This window comes from Notechis scutatus, chromosome Z (genome assembly GCF_049901735.1).
Source record: "Notechis scutatus isolate UNSWTSFEM ecotype Mainland chromosome Z, rNotScu1.2, whole genome shotgun sequence".
Lineage (NCBI taxonomy): Eukaryota > Metazoa > Chordata > Lepidosauria > Squamata > Elapidae > Notechis > Notechis scutatus.
The window spans coordinates 88132130-88158481 of NC_142025.1; the positions used below are offsets into that span (position 1 = coordinate 88132130).

The window sequence follows — 26352 nt, forward strand, 5'->3', positions numbered from 1 at the left end:
AATAGATCCCTTTCCACATCTGTGACAGACATGAAAAACTACCTCTCCATTTTCTTCCCATCTATCTGTAAAAGTCTCTAAAACTGGTAAGTCACAGCTGTGAGATGGACAGCCATATGAATACATATGTACATATATATAATCACTAGATTTTGCACCCTCAGCTGGTGACCTTTGGCAAGAGGGAAATCAGAGGCAACACTGATTGTTTTCTTTGCTGTATTAAAACCAGAAGGACAGCACCATTTTCTTGCTACAATAAGGGGAGCATAAAGGACACTTGAATAAGGAAAACACTCCAACTTCTTTGGGAAGAAGAGCCAGAATTAGTTTCCTTTGCCTCTCTGCTGCCTTCTAGTGTTCATCCAGATTTTGCAGTCCAGAAGTAGTAGCCCTGTCACAGGGTAGTACTCTACTGAGTAAGTCCTATGATGAGACAGAACGCAAGATGCCACCAAATGCTGAAAATTTTAAGTTTTAGTTACACCATTGTTGTTATTATAGCATTGCCAAATTGTTTCTTCCTGATTAATTCACCTCATTGGTCAAGGGGGAAAGAATTAAAAGAGAACAAGGAATACAGGTAGTCCTCAACTTATCACTGGTTACTTAATGAGCATTCAAAGTTATGAAGGACTCAAAAAAAATTACATATCACCCATCCTGAAAATTATGACTGCTGCAGCATACTTTCAGTCACATGTTTGCATTTTGGGCATTTGCTAACTGCAAATGCATTTACAACCAGTTGCAACATCTTGCGATCACATGATCGTGTTTTGTGATTCCCCCCCACTCCCATTTTCCAACAAGAAACATCCATTGGATAAGCTGGATGTAGACTTATGACCACAATGTCAACTCATGAAGCATCCCTGACCTGCTTCGATTGGAAACCTGACACATGATTTGATGATGTAATTTACTTAACAATTGGAGTGACTAGTTTATAAGAGCCATTGTAAAAAAATGGTTGTAAAATTTAGTCTGCTCGCTTGGTGATTTAATTTATGCCCACAAGAATTTATGACCAAAATTCCAGGTCCAATTGTATCATAAGTTGAGGACTACTACCTGTATTTGATATAGAGGTTAAGGCATCAGAAGAGAAACTAGATGTGTTACTTTAGGATGGTAGCAACAATAAACCATTTATGAGAGAGGGAGGGGGAGGGAGAGGGAGGGAGAGAATGGAGATACAAGCCTAATTCAGAGTTCTTGCTTTATGTTTGAATAGTCTTAGGAGTACCTTAAACTTCAAAATCCTCTTTAATTTAAAAAAAGGTCACCATGCACCTGCAGAAGCACTGGAACTTTTTCATCACTAGCATTTTTCAAAATAATTAGCTGTGTAATCAGGAAAAAAATGGAAGGTGGAGTATGCATTAAGTTAAACAGTCCTTTTTAGGCATTTCCAACTCCCCTTTCCAACATGGCTTTTTTTTTTTTTTTTTGCTAAACTCTTTTACTGCTTGCAGAAAAAAAACAAGAACAGATGTGTTTTTTTGCAGAAAGTAAGGGATCTTATGAATGCAAGCCGCAGGATTCAATCCTATATTATTTAGTAAATTTTTATTGACAGGTATGTGAAAAGAACTCATCTGATTTTCTGCTCCCATGCCAAACATCTTCAGAAGGCTTTTAGATCAGTATTTCTCAACCTTGGCAACATTAAAATGTCTGAATTACCAGAATTTCTCAGCCAATTGAAGTTTAAACATGTTAAAGTTGCCAAGTTTGAAAAACACTTTTAAATATTATGCAACTTGCTGTGAAACGAGGGGGATCCTTTTTGCTATCCTGTCCAGAGGTGGTATTCAGCAGGTTCTGACCAGTTCTGGAGAACTGGTAGCGGAAATTTTGAGTTGTTGGGAACTGGCAAATACTACCTCTGACTGGAGATTTTACAGTATCCTTCCCCTGCTACGCCCAACAAGCCATGCCCACCAAACCATGCCCACAGAACCAGTAGTAAAAAAAATTTGAATCCCACCACCCACAAAAATATTGGGGGGGTTAGTAATGTGTGCGTGTATTAATCTGCCTTCTCTCATATTTTTGCATTTCACTGGATGACAATTTCAGGGGAAAGGAGTCCTTTTCTACTTTTCTTAGCAAGTGTGAGAAAAGACACAGCTGGATTTGATCCTGCTACTTCTTCTAAATCTGCATATGACACATTCTCTGTTACTGCCCTCCTCCCAGCCTTCCGGGTGTAACTCTGGAGCACAGCTGCTTCTGAGTCAAAGAGAGTGTGCTTCTCTTGCAGACTTATCTTCAGCTTTAGCCTCCTGGTGGGTGTTAGACAGCAAGAAAGTAAGTGTCTTCATCACTCAGGAGCTGAGCCTCCTGTGATCAATTTATATCTCAAGAGCTCACTTAATTAGGGCTTTGTGTTTTCCGTTGAGGCTGACTTATTCGGAAATAAGCAGTCCTAATGCAAGGGAAAATCGTTATCTGTTCCAATTGGCAACACATCCCCCCAGTTGGTACAGTCATTCCTCTTGCCCTTAAACCTACTCTCACTGTGCTTGGGATAGAAGGATACTGGCCTGATACGCTGCTGCAGTGTAATACTATTCTCCATTCATGAGAGAGCTGCAGAAGTAGAGTCGAACACAAATATCTTCCATATGGAAATTCCTAGACTCCATTTAAAGTAGGTTTCCTCAATATGATGTTCTTCTTGGGCATTGACTGTTCTTCCTGTCACCTGCCATCAATGTGCCTAAATTTCATGCCATCTGAGACTTTTGGGGACTTTTACTTTTAACATATGAATGTTAGCCCACTGTGATGTAGTTAAATCAGGCGTAATTGCCAGTGTCATAAGTTAACATATATTAAGTATAGACATCCTGTAATCAAGCGTTTGCTGACTCCATTAATGTGGTTTTTTTGATGGTATTACGGAAGGGATTGTTCGTTGTTTTTCAATTTCCTATCTTAGCCATCAGTTCTGATATGCTCACTTGGTCCTCGATTAAAGAATTAACTGTGCTTAACTTCCAAGGGTAACTAAGGAAAGCATTTATAGATGATAACACGAATACTTCTGCTTTCTCCCTGCCATCATCTGCTATGTGCACTTTCTATTTCAGACTTCAGCCAACACACATAGATTTGTGCCACAAAATCACTACAGCTCCCTGACTATTTTAGAGAAACTTGTACAAGTCCTTCCCACTTTTATAGCAGTAGCCTTTGGATATATCCAGCTTCCATCTGATGACTGCCATAAGGTCAGTCCATCCATTGATGACTGCCATTTCATCCTTGAAATTCTGAGCATGACCAAACTTCCCAGTATACTAAAAAAGGACTCAGCACTTTCTCTCTATCTGCACCAATTTTCAGTACCTCAAATAGTAGGGAAATCAACTTTAGCAGAACATAGGGAAAGGCTGAATCTGAGCAGGGACATACAGTTGTCCTGGGTTGTAGTTTTCACCTTTATTTTGATTTTATGCCTTAGCCTTGGCTCTTTCTTGTATGCTGATGAGGGCATCAGAGATAGAAATGAGGGGAAGGCTCTCACACACAGCATAGATAAACAGAGCTGAAAGAGTGCAAGAAATCAAGAGCCAGGAAGGGAGAAAAACTACAGATAGAAGTCTGAAGTGCATGCATATTGATTTAAAAGTTAGAGCTGTCCTGATTAAAATTAACCAAGCCTTGGGTTGAATAAAATTGTCCTTGAATACTGACAGAGAACTTAAGCAAAGGGGTTCCAGACAGCAGTGCAGCAGCTTTATTTTCCACCCTAGTCATGCATCTCTCCTTCACTGCCAGTCTTTCTACAATGCACTTGCTTGTTAAACACCAATGGCAGCAAAAGCCATTTTGGCATTGTCACTAGGGCCATTTATCTCCTCTCGTTAAGGAGCTGCCTTGTCACAGTACATGAGCCTGTTATGACATTATCTGTTAACTAGTGAAGATAAATTGATGTTCCCAGAGATGCCAAGAGGATTATGAAGTGCTGGAATAAGACTAAATTCCTCGGCTGGGCTCTTCATGGTGCTGGCGGGGTTGGGGCTGGTCTGGATGGGGCGTTGCATGCGGGGGCCAAGCCGGGAGCGCAGTTTCTCTCCCGTGGAGGGGCACGTCATAGAAATGAAATTAAAATTCAATAAATTACATAAATAACTCTTCACAGTGTTTCAGATTAATAAACGTTCTGTCAAACACACAAAGTATAGAGCAGTGGTTGGATTCAATTTTTTTTACTACCGGTTCTGTGGGCGTGGCTTGGTGGGTGAGGCAGGGTTAGGATACTGTAAAATCTCCAGTCAGAGGTGGTATTTGCCACTTCTCCGGACTACTCAAAATGTCCGCTACCAGTTCTCCAGAACTGGTCAGAACCTGCTGAATACCACCTCTGGTATAGAGTATGAAGTATATATCCAATATTGTTTTTCTTTTTAAAAATTTGGTTTTATAATTTTTTGAAAAAAAATTGCCCTTCATGGGCCCCTTTGAGTTCCATGGGTCCCGGAACAATGTACTAGCTGCATCCCCCTCTCCTCAGGCCTGGATGTTACAGAAACAGCCTTCTGATACTGTTTTTTCTTTCAAGCAAGGTGTATATGTCAGGGAAATAGGACTGCCAGTATGAGTGTGGAACCCCAAGCAGAGTAGATTCTGGAGCCAAATTTGCCTGCTGACCTAGGAACAGATAGTTCATTCATTCTATGCCATAAGCTACCCAGCCTCATTTTAGCCTCATATGTTTTGCCCCTAGTATGAGGCAAAATTAACCCCTGTGGTGACTTTGCAACATATTGTGTAAACAGGGAATGAAGTATAGTATGCTTTTAACTTCTTGAAGCCATCCAAGATGTGTTTTTTTTAATTGGGCAGCTTAGAAATTGGATAAATAAACCAATCATGAATAAGCATGTCATAAGAACACAGCTAAAAGCCTCCAAATCCTATGAGAGATTTTCAAAACGGACTTGAAATTTCAATGCAGATTAAGATCAGGTTGTATTTAGATATACAGAACCGGAAGTTCTTTTTTTCTGCAGGTTGTTATAAGGATGCCTGACAAATTCAGTTTCTACAAATGCACATACCAAATCATATTTTTTCAAATGTGAATCTTAAAATGTGCCAAACTTCATAATTTCCTGGCTACTGTCCATGGGCATCTAAATACATTTACCTTTTGAAGTATATTTTTGAAAAACCTTACTGATTATGCAGAAATGGGCAACATAGAATTTTAGTAAAATCATGCAAAAACATTGTGGACTAAAAGGAAGCATCTTCTGCTTCCTCTTCGTCCATTCATTTTTCCTTCATTTATTTATCTTACAATTGAGTCCTCCCTCATACTTTAAATAATCAAATCACTACAATGTACTTCTGTTGCATTGTATTAATCACTTATTTTTCCATTCAATCTGCATTTATTCAGCACCCAGGAGTTAATGAATTTATCTCTTCTTCAATTATAAATACTTCTTAAGTAACCATTCTTGCGACCTTCAACTTGTGTGCTTCTCTTGACATACTAACTCTCATTTAGCTATATGAGGACAAATGCATTGGTATTTCTGCAACAGTCAACATACCATACATTTCTGCTAAGATTTGCACATCTTATCCATTTTCCCATTTTAATAAACATTTTAGCAAGTTACACAATCATCTATATTATGTACTCAAATATTTTTTATAATTCATAGGCTTCATTCACCAAGAAATGTATACATGCATTCACATCCTATCTTTAACATTACCAGTAAATATATAATAAATTAAGTAAATCACCAGTGGGTTGTCATACATCCTTGTCTTATTTCCTGCTTAACGCTGATCCATTCACCAAGCATTTAGCTTATTTTCATGTATGTTTTAGTATATTCCACTCATACTACATTCAGCAAGCAATATTTAACTTCGTGTTCATTCAAAAATTTTATTATAATTCGAGCATTATATCTCATGTGCTTTCCCTAAAGCAACATACACATTGTAAAATTTCTTATGTGAATACATTTCTCAATGACCTGCTAAATAGGAAAAATCTGATTTGTCCATTGCTGCCCAGCACAAAGCTATAAAACATTCCCCAAATCTTGCACATTGTCATATCTTTTGTTCTTTTAGTGAGAATTTTTCCAAAGAGTTCCTCATACATTAATTTCCCAATAGTTTTGGGTACACTGACTTCCCATTTTCTTAGATCCCAAGTTAGTGAACATCTCAACTATAAATTACCTATCATTAGGCAGAGTGCTTATTAATCCTCAGAATAATGATATGCATCACACACGGACTAAAAAGAAGATGCATTATTGTAGATATAGAAATAATTATAATCATTAAAATAGCGTATTTGAAAGTTAGAAAATGGTACAATGGTACAACCAAGTATTTTATCCATCTAATATCAGATGCTAATTGTTAATTTCATATCCCTTGCTGTCGCTTCTCAGACCTCTTATTTTTTAAACTGGATGTGAATCTGTGAATCTTTCCATTTCATGGCATCTTAAAATAGAGATTTGTCTTCTGTAAAATCCTCACATTTCAACTTAGCAGCTAGCAGAGGAATAGATTTCTTGCCATGGAGCTACTGAAATTTGAAGGCAAATAACTGCTTCCCCACTTCTCCCCTTTATTTACTGCAATAATTGGTGTAGTGAAAACGATGACTGACTCTGGGAAGTTTTTGAGAGAAGCCCAAATATTAAATATTAGTGATATCATCCTCTCAACCTCTCTACAGTCTTCAGAGATTATGTACATATTATAGGGAGAAGTTATGGGATGAATTAAGTGTCCAGCTTGCAATGTAATACACTGTTTTTCACACTCGTGTGTTTTAGCTACTCATACCACATCTGGGAGGCTGAAAAAATGTGCACAACTAATAAATGTCTACTAAGGCATAGAGAAAGCTCCTAACGCTTTGTGCTTATAGCCATCCAGATTTATATAGCCTACCTAGGGTAGTTCTTCTTTCAAGGCAAGATTTTGTAAACAAAAAGTGGTAATGTCAAATGACAGGTCCTATGTGTGCAATAAATGTGCAATGATTTGTTATTTGTTTGAAAAGGCTCCTGTTTCTAAGAAAAAAAAAATATCCCAACACATTTTAGCATATAAAACTGTATTGTCCCTTGATGTATAGTTACACTGGAGACTATAATACTTGCCGGCTGGGTTCATCCAAATGCTTATAGGCAGGTCAGCAAGAGACCTAAGGATTCCTTTTGTACAATGTGATAAACATGATTACTGTTAATTTGGATTTTTTTTTAATGCGTGTAATTTAATACATTGCACAAATCTAACTAATTTGGATAGTTGTTATGGTTCAGTTTATTGGTTTTATTTGGTACCATAGCTTTTCTTCAAAGGGAATTACTTTGCAATAATTAAAGTGGCAGTCTTTCATACACCTTTTATTAATCTGGCAGGAGCGCATGTTACTTTCTGGTTCTTCTCATAACACTGAATAGACTCCATCTCCATGCATAGATCCTTAAAATATCTGTGAGTAATGCAGAATCCACTATGAGTAATTCAGAAATATGCCTGAGAGGCAAATTGCTCCAGAAGACTTAACCAAACAAATCAAGCTAAATGCCTTTTAAGAAAAGCATTATCTGCTATAAGGCCTGCAGCCAAAAACTTTCCATCAAGGATTTCTTTTAATTAGGTATAAATTGGTATGACTGCACAATATCCTCTGCTGATTTTTTTTCCAAATGACACAACATTACACTGATAATTCACGTCACAAATTTTTATTTGTTTAATATTATCCTTCCAGGCCCCAACTTTTTCATCTCCCATTCTTCCTCAATCCAGATCAATAATTACTGTATCAAGATTGATAGGGAGTCTACACCAGAGGTGGGATTCTACCTGTTCACACCTATTCTCTAGAACCAGTTGTTAACATTCTAAGCAGTTGGGAGAACCGGTTGTTAGAAGAAATTACTGGCCTAATCCTGTAAGGAAGGCAGGAAGGAAACATTCTGGTATTGCTTACAGAAACTGCCTCTCCCTTAACCCTTATTACATTTTTGGCAGAACTCGGCTTCCTGTCTCTGGAACTTGTCTGGAGTTTTTTTTCCACTCCTTTGCTGGTATTTTGCTTGTGTGGAGTGACCATTCAAAGTTATAATAGCACTGAAAAAAGTGACATGACCATTTTTCCACTTACAACTGTTGCAGCATCCCTGCAGTCACAAGAGGCCAGGTGAGGAGACGCGTGCCTCGATGTGAGTGATATTGAGTTGGCCATGCCCACCCAGTCACATGACCACCAAGCCATGCCCACCACCTAAGCCACACCCACGGAACTGGTTGTTACAAATTTGAATCCTACCCCTGGTCTACACTATTTGCAGATTTATTCTAACATTAATACACTATGGTCATAGTCATGTCTGTAGAAAACCTTTCGCCAATCAATGTTCACTCCTTTTCCCTTGAAGCTGGCCAATCAACAAATCAATGTTTGTTCATTTTCCTTTCAAAATAATCAGTAACTGGATGTCTCAGGTTTTACCAGGTCTATACAACAACCAAATTCTGCTTCCTGCCTTTACCAAAAATTAAAAAATAAATTATCCACTCCTTTGTTTTTGTATTTTAGGTATTTTCTCTGGACAGTTTTGGGTAAATCTGTTGTTCCCACCCCTCAAAAACAAAACAAAAAAAAACACCCTTCCCAGAGACATTTGTGATTGTAAACTATATAAACCAATACATTGAATATCCTCAAAAGCTTCCCAGTTGCTATGGCACCAGGCCACCATTGTTTCCAAACCTTTGTAATTTCTAATATTGGCATGCCAGCAATGTTATACCTGGGTATCTTTCTGAGCAGTTATGACTAGGACAGCATGTTGCCATGCTAGATGATAGGAAGAGAAGGAAGGAAAGATCCCTGCATATATTCGGGAAACTCCACTGGCTGTTGAATCCTGAATTCCTAGGGTGGAAAGAGAGAACTCCATGCCACTCTCTTTGCAAACTGCTCTTTGAATGCTGTTGTTGTTTTCATACATCATTCATGTGGCATAGAAATAATTCAGAGTCTGATCTCACAATCACACACCTATCTGCTTTTTCTCTGTGGATTATGTAACTGGTTCCCTGAATGAGGCTTCCTGGTGCTTGTAGCTCTCACCCTTTGGTGTAATGGATGAGAAGGATAACAGTGGCTGAGAGGTGAGTTATTTTTCTCAAGAGACCAGAATAGCTCTGATCACCAGTAGAGATTGCAATTACATGGGATGTTGGTGCTCCTGAAGTGCCACCGCTGATTTATGATCCTAACGATCTAGCATCTTTTATCCATGGTGAACAAGGGCAGCGAGGCCCGCTGATTATGAAAAATGAGAGGTTGCTCTTTCTGAGCCTCTGTGAATGACAGTGTAGAAGTGCAGGTGAGCGGATACTACAACTCACCAAATCGCTCACTCCCCCTTGGGGTTCCTTCTCATCCTAAGTTAGCATATTTTACTTTCCAATAATTCGTAAGGAAACTGAAAGGTTAAGTGCTTTTCTCCAAAGTTCTCAGAGTATTGTCCAGATCAGTCATTTTCAATCTGATGCCTTCCAGGCATGTTGACTACACAAAACTCTTCATCTCCAGCTAGCATAATTGTGGAAGGCTGACCTAGATAATCATTGCAACAGTTGTGGGGAAAAAACAACCCCGTATCTGAAGATCTACTGAAGGAAAGAAGTCAAATGCCTTGGTAAACTGACCATAACTACACTATAGCGTAGTATACACTCTGACGTATTTTTAATTGATTATAGCATTATCCTTCCCATGCTTCTTTCTCATTTCCTGCGGCATTCTTGGCAAAACCCGCAATGTGCTATTTCAAATTTTATTTTTCTAACTATACTGAAAAGATGAATAGAGAGTTGAAAAACCTATTATATTAAAAAGAGAGGGAGAAAAACTGAACGGTTTACGAGGAATGGTTTGCATTTTGAATTTGAATGATGGCCCAATCTAATTAGAAGGTCGTCCCCTGACAATGTTGGACTCTCTCGATCTCTTTGACATTTATCACCCTTACAGATCTGGAGACCCAGGCTGAAAAGACTGATTTAGGTAAGCAATGCAATCCATGAAGATCTATCTGGCATTGTCTGATTACAATATTGCTTGATGAGGGATCGTAGAAAGTTAGCACCCACCCCTCTCCTAGAAGAATGAAATATTCTAGGAAATTTTTAAAAAGGCAGAATATTATACCTCCCTGGATGAGAAAAGGAGAAACGCATTTTTATTTATTTTTATTTATTTATTTGATTTGTCAATTGTTTACAAGATAATAAGTATAAGTGTATACGTAGTTATGAATACATGAAATGGGTACATATAAGAAAAATAAAAGAAAAATAAAAGAAACAATAGGACAGGGACGGTAGGCACGTTGGTGCGCTTATGCACGCCCCCTAGAGACCTCTTAGGAAAGGGGTGAGGTCAATAGTAGACAGTCTAAGGTTAAAGTTTTGGGGGTTTGGGGAAGAAACTACAGAGTCGGGTAGAGTATTCCAGACATTGACCACTCTGTTGCTGAAGTCGTATTTCCTGCAATCAAGTTTGGTGCGGTTAACCTTGAGTTTGTATCTATTGTGTGCTCTTGTGTTGTTATGGTTGAAGCTGAAGTATTCATTGACAGGTAGGACATTGCAATGTATGATTTTATATACCATACTTAAATCAGACCGAAGATGGCATAATTCAAGGTTTTCTAGTTCTAGAATTTCAAGTCTGGTGGCATAAGGTATTCTACAACGAGTAGAGGAGCGGAGAACTCTTCTTGTGAAATATTTCTGGACTTTCTCAATTGTGCTAATATCAGATACGTAATGTGGGTTCCAGACTGATGAGTTGTATTTGAGTATTGGTCTAGCAAATGTTTTGTATGCTCTAGTTAGTAGTGTGATATTACCAGAGAAAAAGCTACGTAGGATTAGGTTAACAACTCTTAATGCCTTTTTGGCTATGTAGTTGCAGTGGGCACTAGCACTTAGATCATTAGAGGTGAGTATTCCAAGGTCCTTGACAGAGCTTGGATCATCAACAAGATCTTGACTATTCAGGTTGTATTTTATTTTCTGATTTTTTTTTTGCCAATATGTAAGACAGAGCATTTATTTGTTGAGATTTGAAGTTGCCATTTGTTTGACCATTCTGATACATAGTCAAGATCTTTTTGAAGGGTAGCAGTATTGTCTGTGGTATTGAACAGCTTTACATCATCAGCGAAAAGAACGTAGTTGCTCTTAATATGATCACAGAGGTCATTTATGTAGAGTATGAAGAGAGTTGGTCCTAGAACACTGCCTTGGGGGACACCACTATTGACAGGTACAGAATTTGATAGGACACTCCCAATTTTGACCATTTGTTGTCTGTTTGCCAGGAATGCTTCTATCCAGTTATGCAGTTGTCCAGAGATACCATAGGATTTTATTTTTAGGAGTAGTTTGTCGTGTACCACTGAATCAAAGGTTTTACAGAAGTCTATGTAGATTGCGTCTATTGCTTTGCCTTGATCGAGTTGTGTCGTCCATATGTTTTTGCAGTGTAAGAGTTGCAGATTACAGGATAGTTTTTTTCTGAAACCAAATTGTTTATTGGAGAGTAGGTTGTTTGTCTCTAAGTGGAGGATGATGGATTGGTTAATAATTGATTCCATTCTTAGAAAGCAGCCCCCACCTTTGTTAATAGCCCAAGAAAGAACGGGCCATCCTATCTACAAGACAAAAGGCCTCCAGCTCCAGGGTGATAGGATTAGCCCTCACTCAAGATCCAAACCAGGACAAAGCCATAAAGTCATAATAGGAATTGCCCAATACGGTTTCAGAGCACAAACCTCTTCATTACATCATCACCCAGCAAGATTCAACCAAGCCTGGGACACAGACAGCCTACGAGGTTTTCTGGACCCCTGCATAGCCCCCTGGGAGTCTGACAGCCATTAGGATATATTCTTGCAAGGCCCAAGAGAGGGTATAAATATATCTCACTCTCCACTCCATGTGTTCAGCTACACCAGGACCATGTGCTTAATGGTTCTGTTCCATTAAACCATCCTTCCAAGCAGGCCCCATGTTTCTAATGTCTTTCTCCCCATTTGGAATTAAACCCAGATGGACGGTTCTTCCAACGGGTACAAAGGATAGGCTGCTCCCTGAATGTCTCTACACCAGTGATCCCCAACCTTTTTTATGCCGCGGCCCGGTATCCCCAATCTTTTTTATGCCGCGGCCTGGTACCGGCATCAGCTGGGCGCCGCCATCTTGTTTTGATGAAAAAGTGCTTCCGGTGAGCTCACCAGAAGCACTTTTTCATCAAAACAAGATGGCGGCGCTTAGCTTCGTGAGCTTTTCCGGTAGAAATGGCTTTCTACCCGGAAAAGCTCACCGAAAGCGCTGCCGCCATCTTTTTTGATGAAAACGTTCTTCCGGTGAGCTTTCTGCCCAGAAAAGCTCACCGGAAGCACTTTTTCATCAAAACAAGATGGCGGCGCCATAAACCAGCGCCCGGTAGGACTTGTTCCACGGACCGGTGCACCGGTCCGCGGACCGGTGGTTGGGGACCCCTGCTCTACACTACAGCTCCAGCATGCTTTCTGTAAAACAGTCACTTAGCAGCCTCTCCCCACCATTCCACCTCCACTTTTTCAGGGGAGGAGGGGCATTTCTAATCTTCTGCAAGCAACTAATCAGATAATATCCTGCTGTTTTTACAAGCGAAAACAGCAACAGTCAGGAAAGGACAAGAAGGAACAACTGCCCGCAAATCAGTATCTGGATGGAGAGCATATGTAGTGGTTTAACCCCCGTGTTTGGAAGGCTTGCCCTTCAGATAATTCTGGATTTGGAAGACACAGCTGGCTTTGCCAAAATGGAAAATGCTGAGCTTCAAACTGAAGTGAACCAGTTTTGCCTTTGCTTTTGGTACCTTTAAATAACAAGAGAATTTGTTTGGCAACCTTGCTTCAGCGTGGAATGTGAGGTGGAGACCCTGCTGAGTGTGTTACAGAGAACAGGGGGAAGAAGGCATCTTTCAAGAAGTATAAATAAATTCCTAAAAGTGAGAAATTAACTAGTTCATTCCTTTTCCAGAATGCAAGTTTTAGATTTGTATTTTAAAAAGTAAGTAGAATATTTGATTTGAGGCTCAGAGAGCAAACTTGTGCTTCTATTATTCAGGCAAGTATCTGATTTCTGATATAGCAGCCAAAGTAGGGTTGTAGTTTTGCTATTCTTTTTCCCATTAAGACCATCTTTACTTTAATCTTGAGCAGAAATGTAAGATGTGCATCACATTTCTATTGTAAGGAGGGCTATAGTGGTTGAAATGCTGACCTTTATCACTGGTTAGAGGGTGGGATGGGAAATATGCTGGAAGAATATCAAGCAGAAAGAGTTGAAAAAGCCATTCAGAGTCTGACTATCATGACTAGCTCGGACCAATCATTCTCAGAAGAAGAGATGAAAACAATAGAGAAGGAATCCATTGAACTTAAGAAGGATTATCCTCAGGTCTCAGAATCAAACTTGGGACAACCAATTTATCTATTTGCGTCCTGCCTTTAATTATTTTAATAAATGACTCAAGGTGGTCAGCCTATCCAATGCACCTTCCTCCTATTGTCTCCCAACAACAATCCTGTAAAATGGGCTGAGAGAGAGTGACTGGTCCAAGGTAACCTAGCTGGCTTTCATGGCTAAGGCAGGACTAGAACAGAGGTGGTATTCAGCAGGTTCTGACCAGTTCTGGAGAACCGGTAGCAGACATTTTGAGTAGTTCGGAGGACCGGCAAATACCACCTCTGACTGGCCCCGCCTCCATCTGTTCTTTGCCTCCCGAGTCCCAGCTGATTGGCTAGTTCTTCTTTTGTTGCCCTGCACAGGAGAACAGAGCTGGAAAGCAGGTTAGTGGGGTGGGGAGGGAATGGGATTTTGCAGTAACTTTCCCCCAGGAGTGGGATGGGAATGGAGATTTTACAGTATCCTTCCCCTGCCCTGCCCACCAAGCCATGCCCACTAAGCCATGCCACGTCCACCAAGCCACGCCCACAGAACCGGTAGTAAAAATTGAATCCCACCACTGGAATCATGGTCTCCCACTTTCTAGCCTGGTGCCTTTTATCACTTAGACCAGTGATCCCCAACCTTTTTTATGCCGCAGCCGGTATCCCCAATCTTTTTTGCCGCGGCCCGGTACCGGCATCAGCTGGGCGCTGCCATCTTGTTTTGATGAAAAAGTGCTTCCGGTGAGCTCACCGGAAGCACTTTTTCATCAAAACAAGATGGCGGCACTAGCGCTTCGATGAACTTTCCGGGTAGAAATGGCTTTCTACCCGGAAAAGCTCACGAAGCGCTGGCGCCGCCATCTTGTTTTGATGAAAAGTGCTTCCGGTGAGCTTTCTACTAGAAAAGCTCACCGGAAGCACTTTTTCATCAAAACAAGATGGCGGCGCCAGCAAACCAGCGCCCGGTAGGACTTGTTCCACGGACCGGTACCGGTCCAGGACCGTGGTTGGGGACCCCTGACTTAGACCATGTACTGTAAGCTCAAATTCTTGTTCCTGAAGATACTCTGCAATCTCCAAGCAGTAGAATAACCGCAACTAAAACAAAGAACCAAGAACTAAAAGAAGACTGAGTGACTTGAGGGTAAAATAGGAGGAGGAAGGAATATCATGAATTTCTCTGAGTAGCCCTTGTTCCTGAAGAGTTATTGAACACTGAGTGAGTTTGACAAAATTATTTGCTGTTTTTGGACTTTGGACAAAAGACTAGAGACAATCTCAGTGACTTCTTTGCTTCCTGGGTACCTTTGATCAAACTTTCTTAGCAGCATGATTTCATTCTGTATTTTCTTTCTTTCCTTGTATTGTTTAGCCTTTATTATTTTTGAAACTTCTGCTGTTTATTTTGGCTATTTTTCTCTGCTACAGATGCCGCTTGTCCTGATCTTGGCTGGAAGATAATGTTTCTGTGCATGTGTTTCTTTTGGACAGGAGGAACTGACAGAGAGAGATCAATAGGGCTATCAGTTGAACAGTAGTTAACTGAGTTAAATGGCTCTTAGACTTTTATCAGTATGGTCAACTGGAGAATCAGCTGGAGTTATTTTAACTAACAATAAAAATGCTACATAAAACAAGTGAAGTATATAATGCTCAATAACTACTGTACATGTTGCATAGTAGGAAGGAATTAGTGTGAAAGGGGAAACCAAAATATTTTTTAAAAAACAACAACCTACAAGCAATGTGAGAACTCTCACTAGCCAATACCTATTCACCAGATTGTTTCTGGTTGCAAAAAAAGAAGTGCAATTAATTAAACAAATTAAACAAACATGGCTGTCTTACAAAGGCCCTTCTATTCTTCAGATCTAGCTGCTGGTCAGTTCCAAGAGGAGAATCAAATGGGTGGGTGGAAATTTCTCAGGATTTTCACCATGAGCATCCTGTTTGAAAATCCTATTTTTAAGGCACAGTTCCTTGAGAGGACAAAATCCTGTACTATAGATAGTCCTCAACTTAGAGCAGTTCATCCAGTGACCATTCAAAGTTACAATATCACTGAAACAAGTGGCTTATAACCATTTTTCACACTTATGACCATTGCAACATCCCTATAGTCATGTGATCAAAATCCAGACACTTGGCAACTGACTCATATTTAATGACGGTTGCAATGTCCCAGGGTCATGTGATCACCTTTTACGACCTTCTGACAAGCAAAGTCAGATTCACTTAACAACCATATGATTAACATAATGACTGTAGTAACTCACTTAAGAACTGTGGCAAGAAAGGTTGTAAAATGAGGCAAAAGTTACTTACTGCCTCACTTAGCAGCAGAAATTTTGGGATCAAATGTAGACATAAGTTGAGGACTATTCATAATTGCATCAACTAGCACAGAACATGCTTTTTAAACACTGAGCTGAATGTGCTAGGTGTCACTTTCTGTCTCCTGCACTGTACAGTATTATTTGAAATAACTAATTTTCAAGACATAGAACTCCTTGACTTTGCTAGGAAAAAAACTCCCCGTGAAATGTAACAAGTATTATGCTGCATGGTTCTTCTAAAACTCGATATCATCTTGAGTTCTTCAGATAGAGACATTCTGCACATACTCAAAAGCACTTAGTCCAAGAATTAAAAACGATCTAATCTCTTCTGGAGAAAATGGGGAAAAAATAATGTTGAAGGAGCTATGTGGGGGAGGGTGCGGGCGCGGCATGCTGCCAGCTGTCTTGCACACACACACACATTGCAAATGGGAGAAGTGTCATGTTATTAGAAAATAAGCTTCAGGAAGGAAATCTTTTTCTTTAACCATAGAGTTCTATAAACTAACAATAACAATTTGTACCTTAATTTTGAATACTGCAGTGCAACATTCTTGGAAGTCTTGTTGCAAAAACTAGAATGGGGAAAGAACCAAAGAGCTCTTCCCCTGCAAATGGGATAAACATAGCACTCTCTTCCCCATTTGCTGAGGGCCTATATTAAATTCAGCCCTGCCCATCCCGTTAATGGTTGTGCAGAAGTGGGGATTTTAGCACCTCTGGCTTATGGCTGAGAATCATTTCAAGCAGCTTTAATTGGCGACATTCGATAACATTCAGGTTTTTACTCTAATTGACCACAAAATCATAGGTCCAAAAGTAAGAAGCCTACACTGGCTTGTGCCAGCTTCCTCCTGCACCCCAATTATCCAGGATGTTGTTTGATTTTGGGTTTGCACAGTTTGGCGGCAGTGTGGGGGGAGGGGGGTAGAGGAAGGAAGAAGACAATTTAAGTCTGGTTTGTTCAACAGTTGCTGCACTTTTCACTTAATTCTAAGATCTGTAAGAGGTTTTGAGATGAAACAGTTATATTAAGCTCTGTGCAGCTTTTGACTCCAATATGATAAAAAATGCATAGTAGAAATTCTAATTTTTCCACAAGAGCTTATCTCGCTGCTCCACTCCCACCTCAGTTTTAGCCATTTACTTTCATTATTTGCATCTCCTGACTTCTCTTTGAATAGTATCTCCACCAATTTCTCTAATCTCAGCAACCATCCCTAATTCACAGGTAATATTTATAGATGGAAAAAGAAGGTTTTTACTCTTGTATTGTCCCTGACATTCTGATAATTTTTAAATGAAGGAAAGTGGCAGGATTAGGTGACCATTCAGAAACCAGAAGAATGAAGTATTTCAACCTCAAAGCTTGTTGCCACAATGCAATAAACCTGGGTATTTATATTCAATACAATTATAATTGTAACAAATACCTAACATATAGTTGTCTTAATCCTGCCCTAATGGATAAATTATCTAAATTCACACGTAGTAACATTTTAAACTGTAATCCATGACTTACAAATCATATTGTCTAGCTTCTCTCAACATACTAACCACAAGCAAGAACACTACATTGTGATTTAATTGTGCCCCAATTAACAAGTATAAAATTCATGCACCACTAAATTATAAAGTGGTTTGTTTGTTTTGGTTTAGCATGATCTATGCCTGGGTGTCAAACTCAATTTCATTGAGGGCCGCATCAAGGTTCTGTTTGACTTGGGGGGGGGGAGGGGCGTGGCCAGCTCAACATCACTCATGTTGGGGGCGCTTGTGATGGCCAAGTGCTAAGGCAGGACTTCCCTCAGACCCTTCCTCCCTCTCATTATAATCTTCCTTCCTTCCTTCCTTCCTTCCTTCCTTCCTTCCTTCCTTCCTTCCTTCCTTCCTTCCTTCCTTCCTTCCTTCCTTCCTTCCTTCCTTCCTTCTTCCTTCTCCTTTCTTTTTGCTTCTCTTCTTTTCTTTTTTTCCTTCCTTGCTTTCTTCCCATCTTTCCTTTTTTTTCTTTTGCCTTCATCTTTCCCCTTCTTTCCTATCCCTTCTTGGATGCTCAAATACAAAAGGGGGAAACATTTCTCCTTTTGTTTTGTTTTTAGTTTGTTTTGCTAGCCCTCTCCCAGTGAAAACAGAGCCTGGGAGGCTATGTATGACCCCCCGGGCCCCATTTTTTGCTGCGACAGCCTCCTACATCCCTCTGCCAGTGAAATTTTGGCTACGATGGCCTCCTGCAGGAGGCTGTCATGGCTGAAAATGGGGCCTGGAGAGAGGGATGCGCACAGCCCTCCCAAGCTCCATTTTCACTGGCAGAGGCACTACAGGTTGGTCCTTCCCTGTTTCCAGGGCAGTCTTGTGGGCCAGATTTAAGTACCCTGCAGGCCAGATCCGCCTACAGGTCTTGAGTTTGACACCCCTGATCTATGTATATTATGGATTATTTTGTAAAACAAATCTGATTTGACCTGATACATTGAATTATGCCATCATTTATGTTATTGCAGTTTGCTGAATATCTCAGTAGTCTGGAATATATATAAGGGTCCTCCATAAACCTTCATAAAGCTGGATCCATGTAACATGCTAAATCAAAAGCAAATCAGAAATATTACAGGCTAATGCATATTAAGACAGATTAAATGCTTGTATAGAAGAATAAGGTTTGGAAGAAGCCCATTAATTGACCCAAAACATGATGTCCTACTTTCCATTATGCATCATAAGAGATAGATATAACCTCCTATAGAGGACAGTTCAGAAATTGATAAAACGTGGAGACAGCATAAGCTCCAAAGTGTCCTTCCCCAAAGTGACATTTTCAAGGAGTATTAAGCTGCAGTGAATGTGTCATTTCTCAAATACAGAGATAGGCATTGTTACCTGCTAATATCAACAGAGCAAGCTGCTTTTAAAGGAAACTCTGGAGAGCTGCATTCAAAAGCTGAGGAATCCTGCTTGATAACTCTGTGAGCATTTATACCTAGACATGATAGAACTGGGTCTTGAGGCTATAAAGTACTTAACATAGTAATCAGTGTCTCTCCTCTCCTTCCTACCATCAAACCTTGACACCTTCTGTGAAGTCAGCTAATATTGTTATCCTTACATTTTGGATTGATGGAAAAGAGGCATGATTTGCCCACAGCCATTTTGGTTTATATCTGATATGTCACACTCAGAGCAGTTAACAAAGAGCCATTAGCTATTCTTGGTCCAGAAGTGGAGAATTAAGAGACAGTCACGTTTTAGATGGCAAAGTGTTGCATTCTGTACGCAACAATGCTTCACTTTTTATCTTCTGGGATACATTCCTGAGTTGAGCTTTGCAAAAATGCAAACAGACAAGGGGAAACTAGGAGAAAAAAGAAGAAAAAATATATTTGCTGATTGGGAAGTTATTAAATATTTAAAGTCACAGTGCCTGCTGCCCTTTTAGACTTTTCAGACCTGCAAAATGAATTGGAGAATCATATTTTCTTACTTAATAACTTTGCTTTTCCTCTCCTTCTCTCTCCATCTTATCTGTAACACTGAAGAAAATTTCAAGTGTGACATTCAAGGTATGACAAGCGCATCCCCATTAAAAACTGACAATCAAAGCTTTAAAAATCACATGCTATTTCTTTTCTTGGACTTTACATTTCTGAAGGGTGTTGGTGTGGGCCTTGGGAACAATATTGTTGTATAGAGAAATCCAGATATAGCAAATATGGAGAGTAGTCTTAGAACAACGTTTATTGAAATGCAATAAAGATACTCAGAATATTACTGCAGTATTTCTCAGAAGCAAAATATGATTAAAAAGCTAGGAATAGCAACCAAAGAATCTACTTCCAGAAAGCTTCCTTTTTTATCTTTCTATTCTTATTTCTCATAATTTTACTGACCTTCACTTATCTAGCTCTAGAGATTCAGGATGTTCTAAACTCAGGTTATGCATATAAAACACCCGCTAAAAGTAATGAATAAAAATGCTATTTGGACATAGGGTTGGCATCCAGGTGCAGGTGCCTTTTTTATATATATATAAACTCAAAACTAAAGTCTTCCAATAGCCACTTGTTTATTGTATTTGGAACTTCTTTCCAGAACATCTACTTCAATCTCTAGATCAATGATCCCCAACCTTTTTTGTACCAGGGACCAGTTTCAAGCACAAACACTTTTTCAAGGACCGGGGAGAGTCCGAGTTTGGTGGTTTGCTTGCAGACGTTTCATTACCTGACTAGGTAACATCTGATGTTGTTACCTAGTCGGGTAATAAAACGCCTGCCAGCAAACCACCAAGTTCAGGGCGCCTCGGCCCTGCCTCCCTCAGCCCCATCCCTCAGGTGTCTCCCTCCCTCCCTCAGGTGTCTGCCTCGTTCCTGTCTCAGTCGCTCTCTCGCTGCTCCACCAGCCCAGGAAGAAACTGCTTCAAAGAAGCCAGGGGGGTGGTGGCTTTTCCTGTCGCCGCAGCTCCTCCGAAGCGCCCGTTTACCCCCACCCCACCCGCCCACGCGCGGTTCAATCCACAGTGCTCCGTTCTGCCTGCCTGCCTGCCTTCTTTGTTTCGGAGCAGCTTCGGCTGATAAAAAGAGGCAAATAGTTATTATTCTCAGCCGAAGCTGCTCCCAAACAACCAGACAGACAGAACGGGCACTGAATTGAACCGCGCGCGGGCGGGTGGGGGTGAACGGCGCTCGGAGGAGCTGCGCGACAGGAAAGCACTCCCCCGGCTTCTTTGAAGCAGTTTCTTCCTGGGCTGGTGGAGCAGCGAGAGAGCAACTGAGAGAGGAACGAGGCGGGAGGAAACCGAAGCCGCTGAGCCAGAGAGCAGGACAGGCTTCGGTTGCTTCCTCCCTCCCCTTCTTTCATTTGTGTCCTTGATCCCGATCCCAGCAGCATTCACCGAAGGCGAAGAAAGCCGCCATTTTTTAAATTTTTTTTCTTTGCGGCCCAGTACAGAGTGCTCCACGGACCGGTACCGGTCCACGGACCGGTGGTTGAGGACCCCTGCTCTAGATCATTGTTTCTTAACCATGGCAATCTTAAACTATGTGGACTTCAACTCCCAGAATTCTGAGTATTTGTCATAAAAACTGAGATGATTGGGAGCTGAAATATAGACAATAATATAGACTAAAGGCATTGTTTTTCCACACTGTATAATTATTACACTTGTGCAAATAGGCCAGACTGGGAAAAGCCAACCCCATAAATTTGATAAAGTTGTTTATCTATTTTACTCGTTGTTAATTATTTTTTCTGCAGAATCCTCAGGATTCCCTTGGAAATGTGTCAGAGGTATTTCAAAGAAAAGAACATTAATTGGCAGACCAACTTCCATATAAAGAGTTCCATGCTCTCTGATAGTGTTAGCGATAGTCGTTTTTTTTTCCCAGCAACAGATAAGAAAATAATTGGCCATAATTGCAGGATGTAGAAGGATGAAGCTGAGAGATTTTGAAAATGTTGGCTGCTGAAACCTTTTTCATTCAGCTGTGGATATCTTCCATAGCCGGCATCCATCTCTTCCTACTGTGATATTTTTTTTATGCCAAATGAGCAATTTCTGAAGCTTTCTCCTCCCATCCAGTACCACAATAGAAGATTTTACTAGCACATAAAATTAAATAATACTTACAATAGTTTACGAATATGTTAGTGTTGAGGCCATCTCTTTTAAATAGGAGGAATTTTTCTTGAAACTCCTAAATAATAAGACTTCAAGACTTCTACAAAATAAATAAACCCTTTAGACTTGTCATTTCAAATTCGGTACACCTTATTTCATCAGAAGAGGCCACTTACTGAAAATTTGATTCAATTCTACAAAGAAAACATTATCAGCAGCTACCTTTTTGGTTTGTTTGTTTTAATCAATCCATAAACATACCAAACACAAAAACACCTTTCATCTATTAGTCTGAAAATTGACAGAGTTCATAACTGTCCTAAAGGGCTAGCATTCCCACAAACTTCATCTAATTTGAAGCAGTTACCCATTTGTTGATTTCAAATCTATCAAACACAGATGTTTTGATTTCTTTACTGAAATTTGGATTCAGATCCTAAATACTCTTCTAATCAGTTCAGGGTAAATTGTTTCCCGAACTGAGATCTAAATAGAATCTTGTGGTTGATGGACACTTCCAATCTTTGTAGAATTTGTACAGTAGGCTGTTGTAAAATTGCCCAAAATGTGATTTACATGGCATAAGATTAATCATGAAGACAATTACAATTTATATTGTGTACACAGAAGTAAAAATAGTAACCCAGTTCTTTCACTTCTATGTCTATTTATTGGAGGAGCTGAGTGTGCATAAGAAGCAGAAATTCAGTAGATATCCTTTTGTTCCATTACTACACTTCCACATCAGATAAGGTGGCACCTGTCAAATTTCTGCTTCTCAAGCAACTGTTCAGGGCAGAGACATTCTTCAATGAACTGGTGACAATTCTGGGAAATCTAAGAAATCAGGAAATCTGCCAGGAGAGGAAACACTTGCCTGACAATATATTCTACACACGCTAATATGCCCAGAGAAGCCATTTATTACTTCTATAAGAGTCTATGCTAGTCTGGAATGTTAGATCTGTCTAACATTAGAGAGAGTGAGCCAGCTGCTTCAAGAAAAGGATATTGGGAGAAGGTGGTGAAATGTTTGAGGATTAAATCATATGTGTTAGATGACTTATCCTCCATCAACTAAATTAATGGAGAGCACATTTTCCTATCATCAGTTATGCTACCAAATTCAACTATCACAGCAGTCATGATATGGGAAAGCATCCTTGCCTTTCACCTCAAGTCAAGTATTTTGAGCCACTGTTGCATTTAAGACAACAATCCTACAACAACAAGAAACAGGCTACAATAGTTAATATTGTAGCGATGGGGATGCTGATGCATGTCAAATAAAACAATGAGAAATCTTTGTGGCATTTTCTTCGGATTAAAATATTTTGTAAAGCATTTTTAATCAGAGTTCTTTTTAAGCAGAGAATGATCTGGTCAGAGAACTCATAAACCATCAAAAGAGAGATAGAGAAACTGTACTCGAAGCTCCTTCAAGCTTTACTTGAAAATGTCCAGAGTTCATTGGAATTGGATGGCTATTACTAATTTGAATAAATAAATAAATGAAAAAGCAAAAGCACACACGGAAGAAAATGATGAGGAAGTCAAGCCATTAGGGAAAACCCAAGCAATTGAAGAATCTCCCCCTCACCTGCCTTTCAAAATTTGCTTTATCCTTTTATTAATCAAAATTAGAAGCTTGCCCATCTCACTCACAGCATGACTCTAGATAGTGTACAATTAAAAACATAAAAAACCATATAAATATTATAACCACTAGCAGGCAGTTAAAACAAGAACAAAATAATAAATAAAAATTTGGAAGACTTGAGCAGCAAGTATTTCCTACTGGCAGGAGAAATATGCAGTTATTTTTAAAGAAAGATCCTCCCCACACTGAATATTACACCTTGGGGCTCTACCTTCAGAAAATTATCTTTTAAAGTATAAACATATCTGGGAATAATAAAATTTATAGTCTCCAGACTTAGATTTCTTCCCATGGACATTTGAGAATTAATGAGTTTGCAGCAAAGTTTTTAAGACAGCATACAAGGATGCATGTGTGTGTGTGTGTTGTTCCATATTTAAGCTTATGCTAATCGCTTAGTTATTGATTAAAGATTGGATTTCTTTGTAGGACATAGTATCAGAGCAGTTACAAGTGGATTTAATTACTTTTTCAACAAATATTTATGGGTGAGCAGGAGATTGAAGTCATGACAACAAGTCTTCTGGTACCCTAAAGACTAACAAATACATTGCGTTGCTTGCTTTTCTTCATGTTGGAAATAGAATTTATTCGTCTCTTTTGTGCCATAAGATTTTTATACCTTTGGATTGAAAAAACCTAATAGTATTTGCAAATTGAAACTCAAGTTTGAGATTGTGAGGATAGCATTATAGCTATGTGTCAACTCATAAAGAACCCTGACACTATGGAGATTTCTGTTTGATTAATTAATAAAAACTACATACACAGGTGAGATCTTTGCAAGCAATAGTATCCTAGTATCCATGTTAAGCAGTTGTGAAGGATTACCAAGGAGAGAGAAAGAGAGAGAAAGATGTTAGTTGGCTACAACAAGAAAAGCCATTCTGCAGAGGCTGGACTTAATTATGAAATTCAATTAGAGAGCATCAAGAACTCATTGTTAGTCTCCCTCTGGCGTTGGCAATATTAACTTGTACTAGCACAAAGGGATGATTTGGTGAGAAAAAAAAGAGATTTTTGAGGTGCTCGACAGGGTGATTGAAGAGGCAGTTAATTTCCTTTTTTGAAAGGCTATTTCCCACCATTCAGGACTTACTTTAAAGAACAGCAACATCTCTCTCTCTCTCTGTGTGTGTGCATATGCATTAAAACTGAAATGCAACACATTTTGAGAATCAGAAAAAGAGATATTTAAATGAGCAAATTAAAGCTATTTCAATTTCAGTGTATTTGACTTGCACTGAAGGTTTTCTTACTCCAAGGGTGTTAGGGAGTAAGCTCCACTGAATTCAGTAAGGCTTGCTACAAAGTATGCATAAAGCAAATGATGAAGTAAGAATAATGTCAGGTTGCCTACCAGAGAGATGTGGGTAATAGATGGGAAGGGGGTACTAGAATGGGGAGAGGGAGAGTGTTAGTTAGCCCTGATCATTTTTCTCTCTCATCCCAACGGGCAGAATAAAGAGCAGGAATATAACTGACGGGAGGCATTACTTTATTAGATTTTAATGTTCCTTTGATGCATTAAGATGGAAATTGTGAATTTATCTCTCTGTGTGGAGTGCTTAGATCTTTAAAAAAAATGGTTGAGGAGTTTTGCACCTAAGCTTCTATTTAAAAAGTTACAAGCTTCTACTTTCATTTAGCTTTTATCCCTCTATGCTTCTATAAGAGAAGTATTTTGTGGTTTGGTTATTGAATCGAGCTTCCCATCGTTTCCAGAAGGAGAGGGGGGTGGGGAATCCATGGCATATGTGCCACTGGTACTCCTTATCACGACCTCTTGGACAACTATGCTATTATGGAAGAAGGGATTCTCCCCACAGATTTTCAATTACCCAGCGAGGTGCGTCTCTAGGTCTTTTACAAATTACCTCCCGCAGAATTCTATACAGTGTATCCTTGCGCAGAAGTAGCCTCTCTCCGTTCGGCAGGGTGTTAGTAACGGCCTGGAGAGTACCGCAGTCCCACTTTCGCGGGACAAGGCGTGGGCCACCTTCGCCAACTGCACACACGCGCGGACTAAAGTTACTATGCACTTTGGGGAGGCGGCATCCCAGAATCACCAAATGGTTCGGGGAAGACCTCCTTACCTCCAGTATAAGATGTCTTCCAAAAACATCGCTTCCGCGGAAGTTCCCCTCTCCCGCCTTTCCCCATCCCGAGGGATCGACAAAATGCGCCCAGGAAGCCAAGGCTCCCCCACGGCCGGCCGAGAGAGCCAAGCGGAGTCGCCTGCCTACCTGCCCGTTCTTGCACAGATCTGCCCACATGCTGGTCCCGTCGCCGCCGCGCATCAGGACGTGGTAGGTGAAGAAATAGGTGCCCGGGATGTTGCAGGTGAACTTGCCCGTGGCGGCATCATAGTTGTTTCCCAAGTTGGTTACGACGTCGTCGAACTTGAGTATCTCGTAGCCCTCGTGAGGGTTCTTGAGGCCGGCGTAAAAGGCCACGCGGGGCACCATGGTGTAGGTGGCCGCACTGATGGCCCCCGTGCTCAGTCCCGGCCCGGGCAGGCCAGGCGGACCGGTTTTCCCAGGATCTCCTCTCTCTCCCGGGGGACCTCGCGGGCCCGGGGGGCCCGGCTCTCCCGGGGACCCCGGCGGGCCTGGCTTGCCTGGCCGCCCCGGCTTGCCCTGGGGCCCCTGGACGAGGGTGGATGGCGCGGGCAGTCCGCTGTGGTCGCTACTTGCGCTACTCAGGCTTTCGGCGCCCTCGCTCCGGATGCTGCTGGCGCTGGTCGTGGTGCTGGTCTTGCCCAGGTAGGGGTCGCAGACCATACGGCAGGTGCCCAGCATCTCGTAGTGTCCGTCGATGCCTACGGAACTCACCAGCACCGGAATGAGGATCACCAGGATCAAGATCATCACCACGCCGATGGCCCCGGCGACCAAAGTTTTCCGGCCAATGCTCAGCCGCTGAAGGGGCTGGGCGCGTTGCCTCCCCGTGGTGGAAATGGTGACGGACGGACGGGGCAAGCTGGCAGGAGAATAAAACCGGCGGGTGGGGAGGGCAGAGAGGGTAAACTTCAGGAAAGGAGGAAGAAAGATCTCTCGGTTGGGGAAGAGGATGTGGAGGGGTGTTCTTGTGCTGTGTGTGCGTGTGTGTGTGTGTGTGTCCGTGGGGGGGGGGACAACGCCGTCCCCTCGTTGGCTGGAGTATCGCCCTTAAGACTGCTGCTCTTTGATGGCCTTT

The 26352-nt window shown here is 40.7% G+C and overlaps 1 protein-coding gene across 5 annotated transcripts in view; it reads right to left on the bottom strand.

The window, feature by feature from the left end:
* C1QL1 (complement C1q like 1) overlaps nt 1-26106 on the bottom strand; it is a 62556-nt gene extending 36450 nt beyond the window's left edge. For all 5 annotated transcript variants that reach the window (XR_015746062.1, XM_087947876.1, XM_087947875.1 and 2 more), the window contains exon 1: nt 25401-26106. Coding sequence is in view for 4 of the 5 variants with exons in the window: in XM_087947876.1 (XP_087804002.1) it covers nt 25401-26024 (624 nt within the window). In the remaining variant the exon portion in view is untranslated. The remainder of the gene's footprint in view (nt 1-25400) is intronic.
* Nucleotides 26107-26352: the final 246 nt, after the last annotated feature.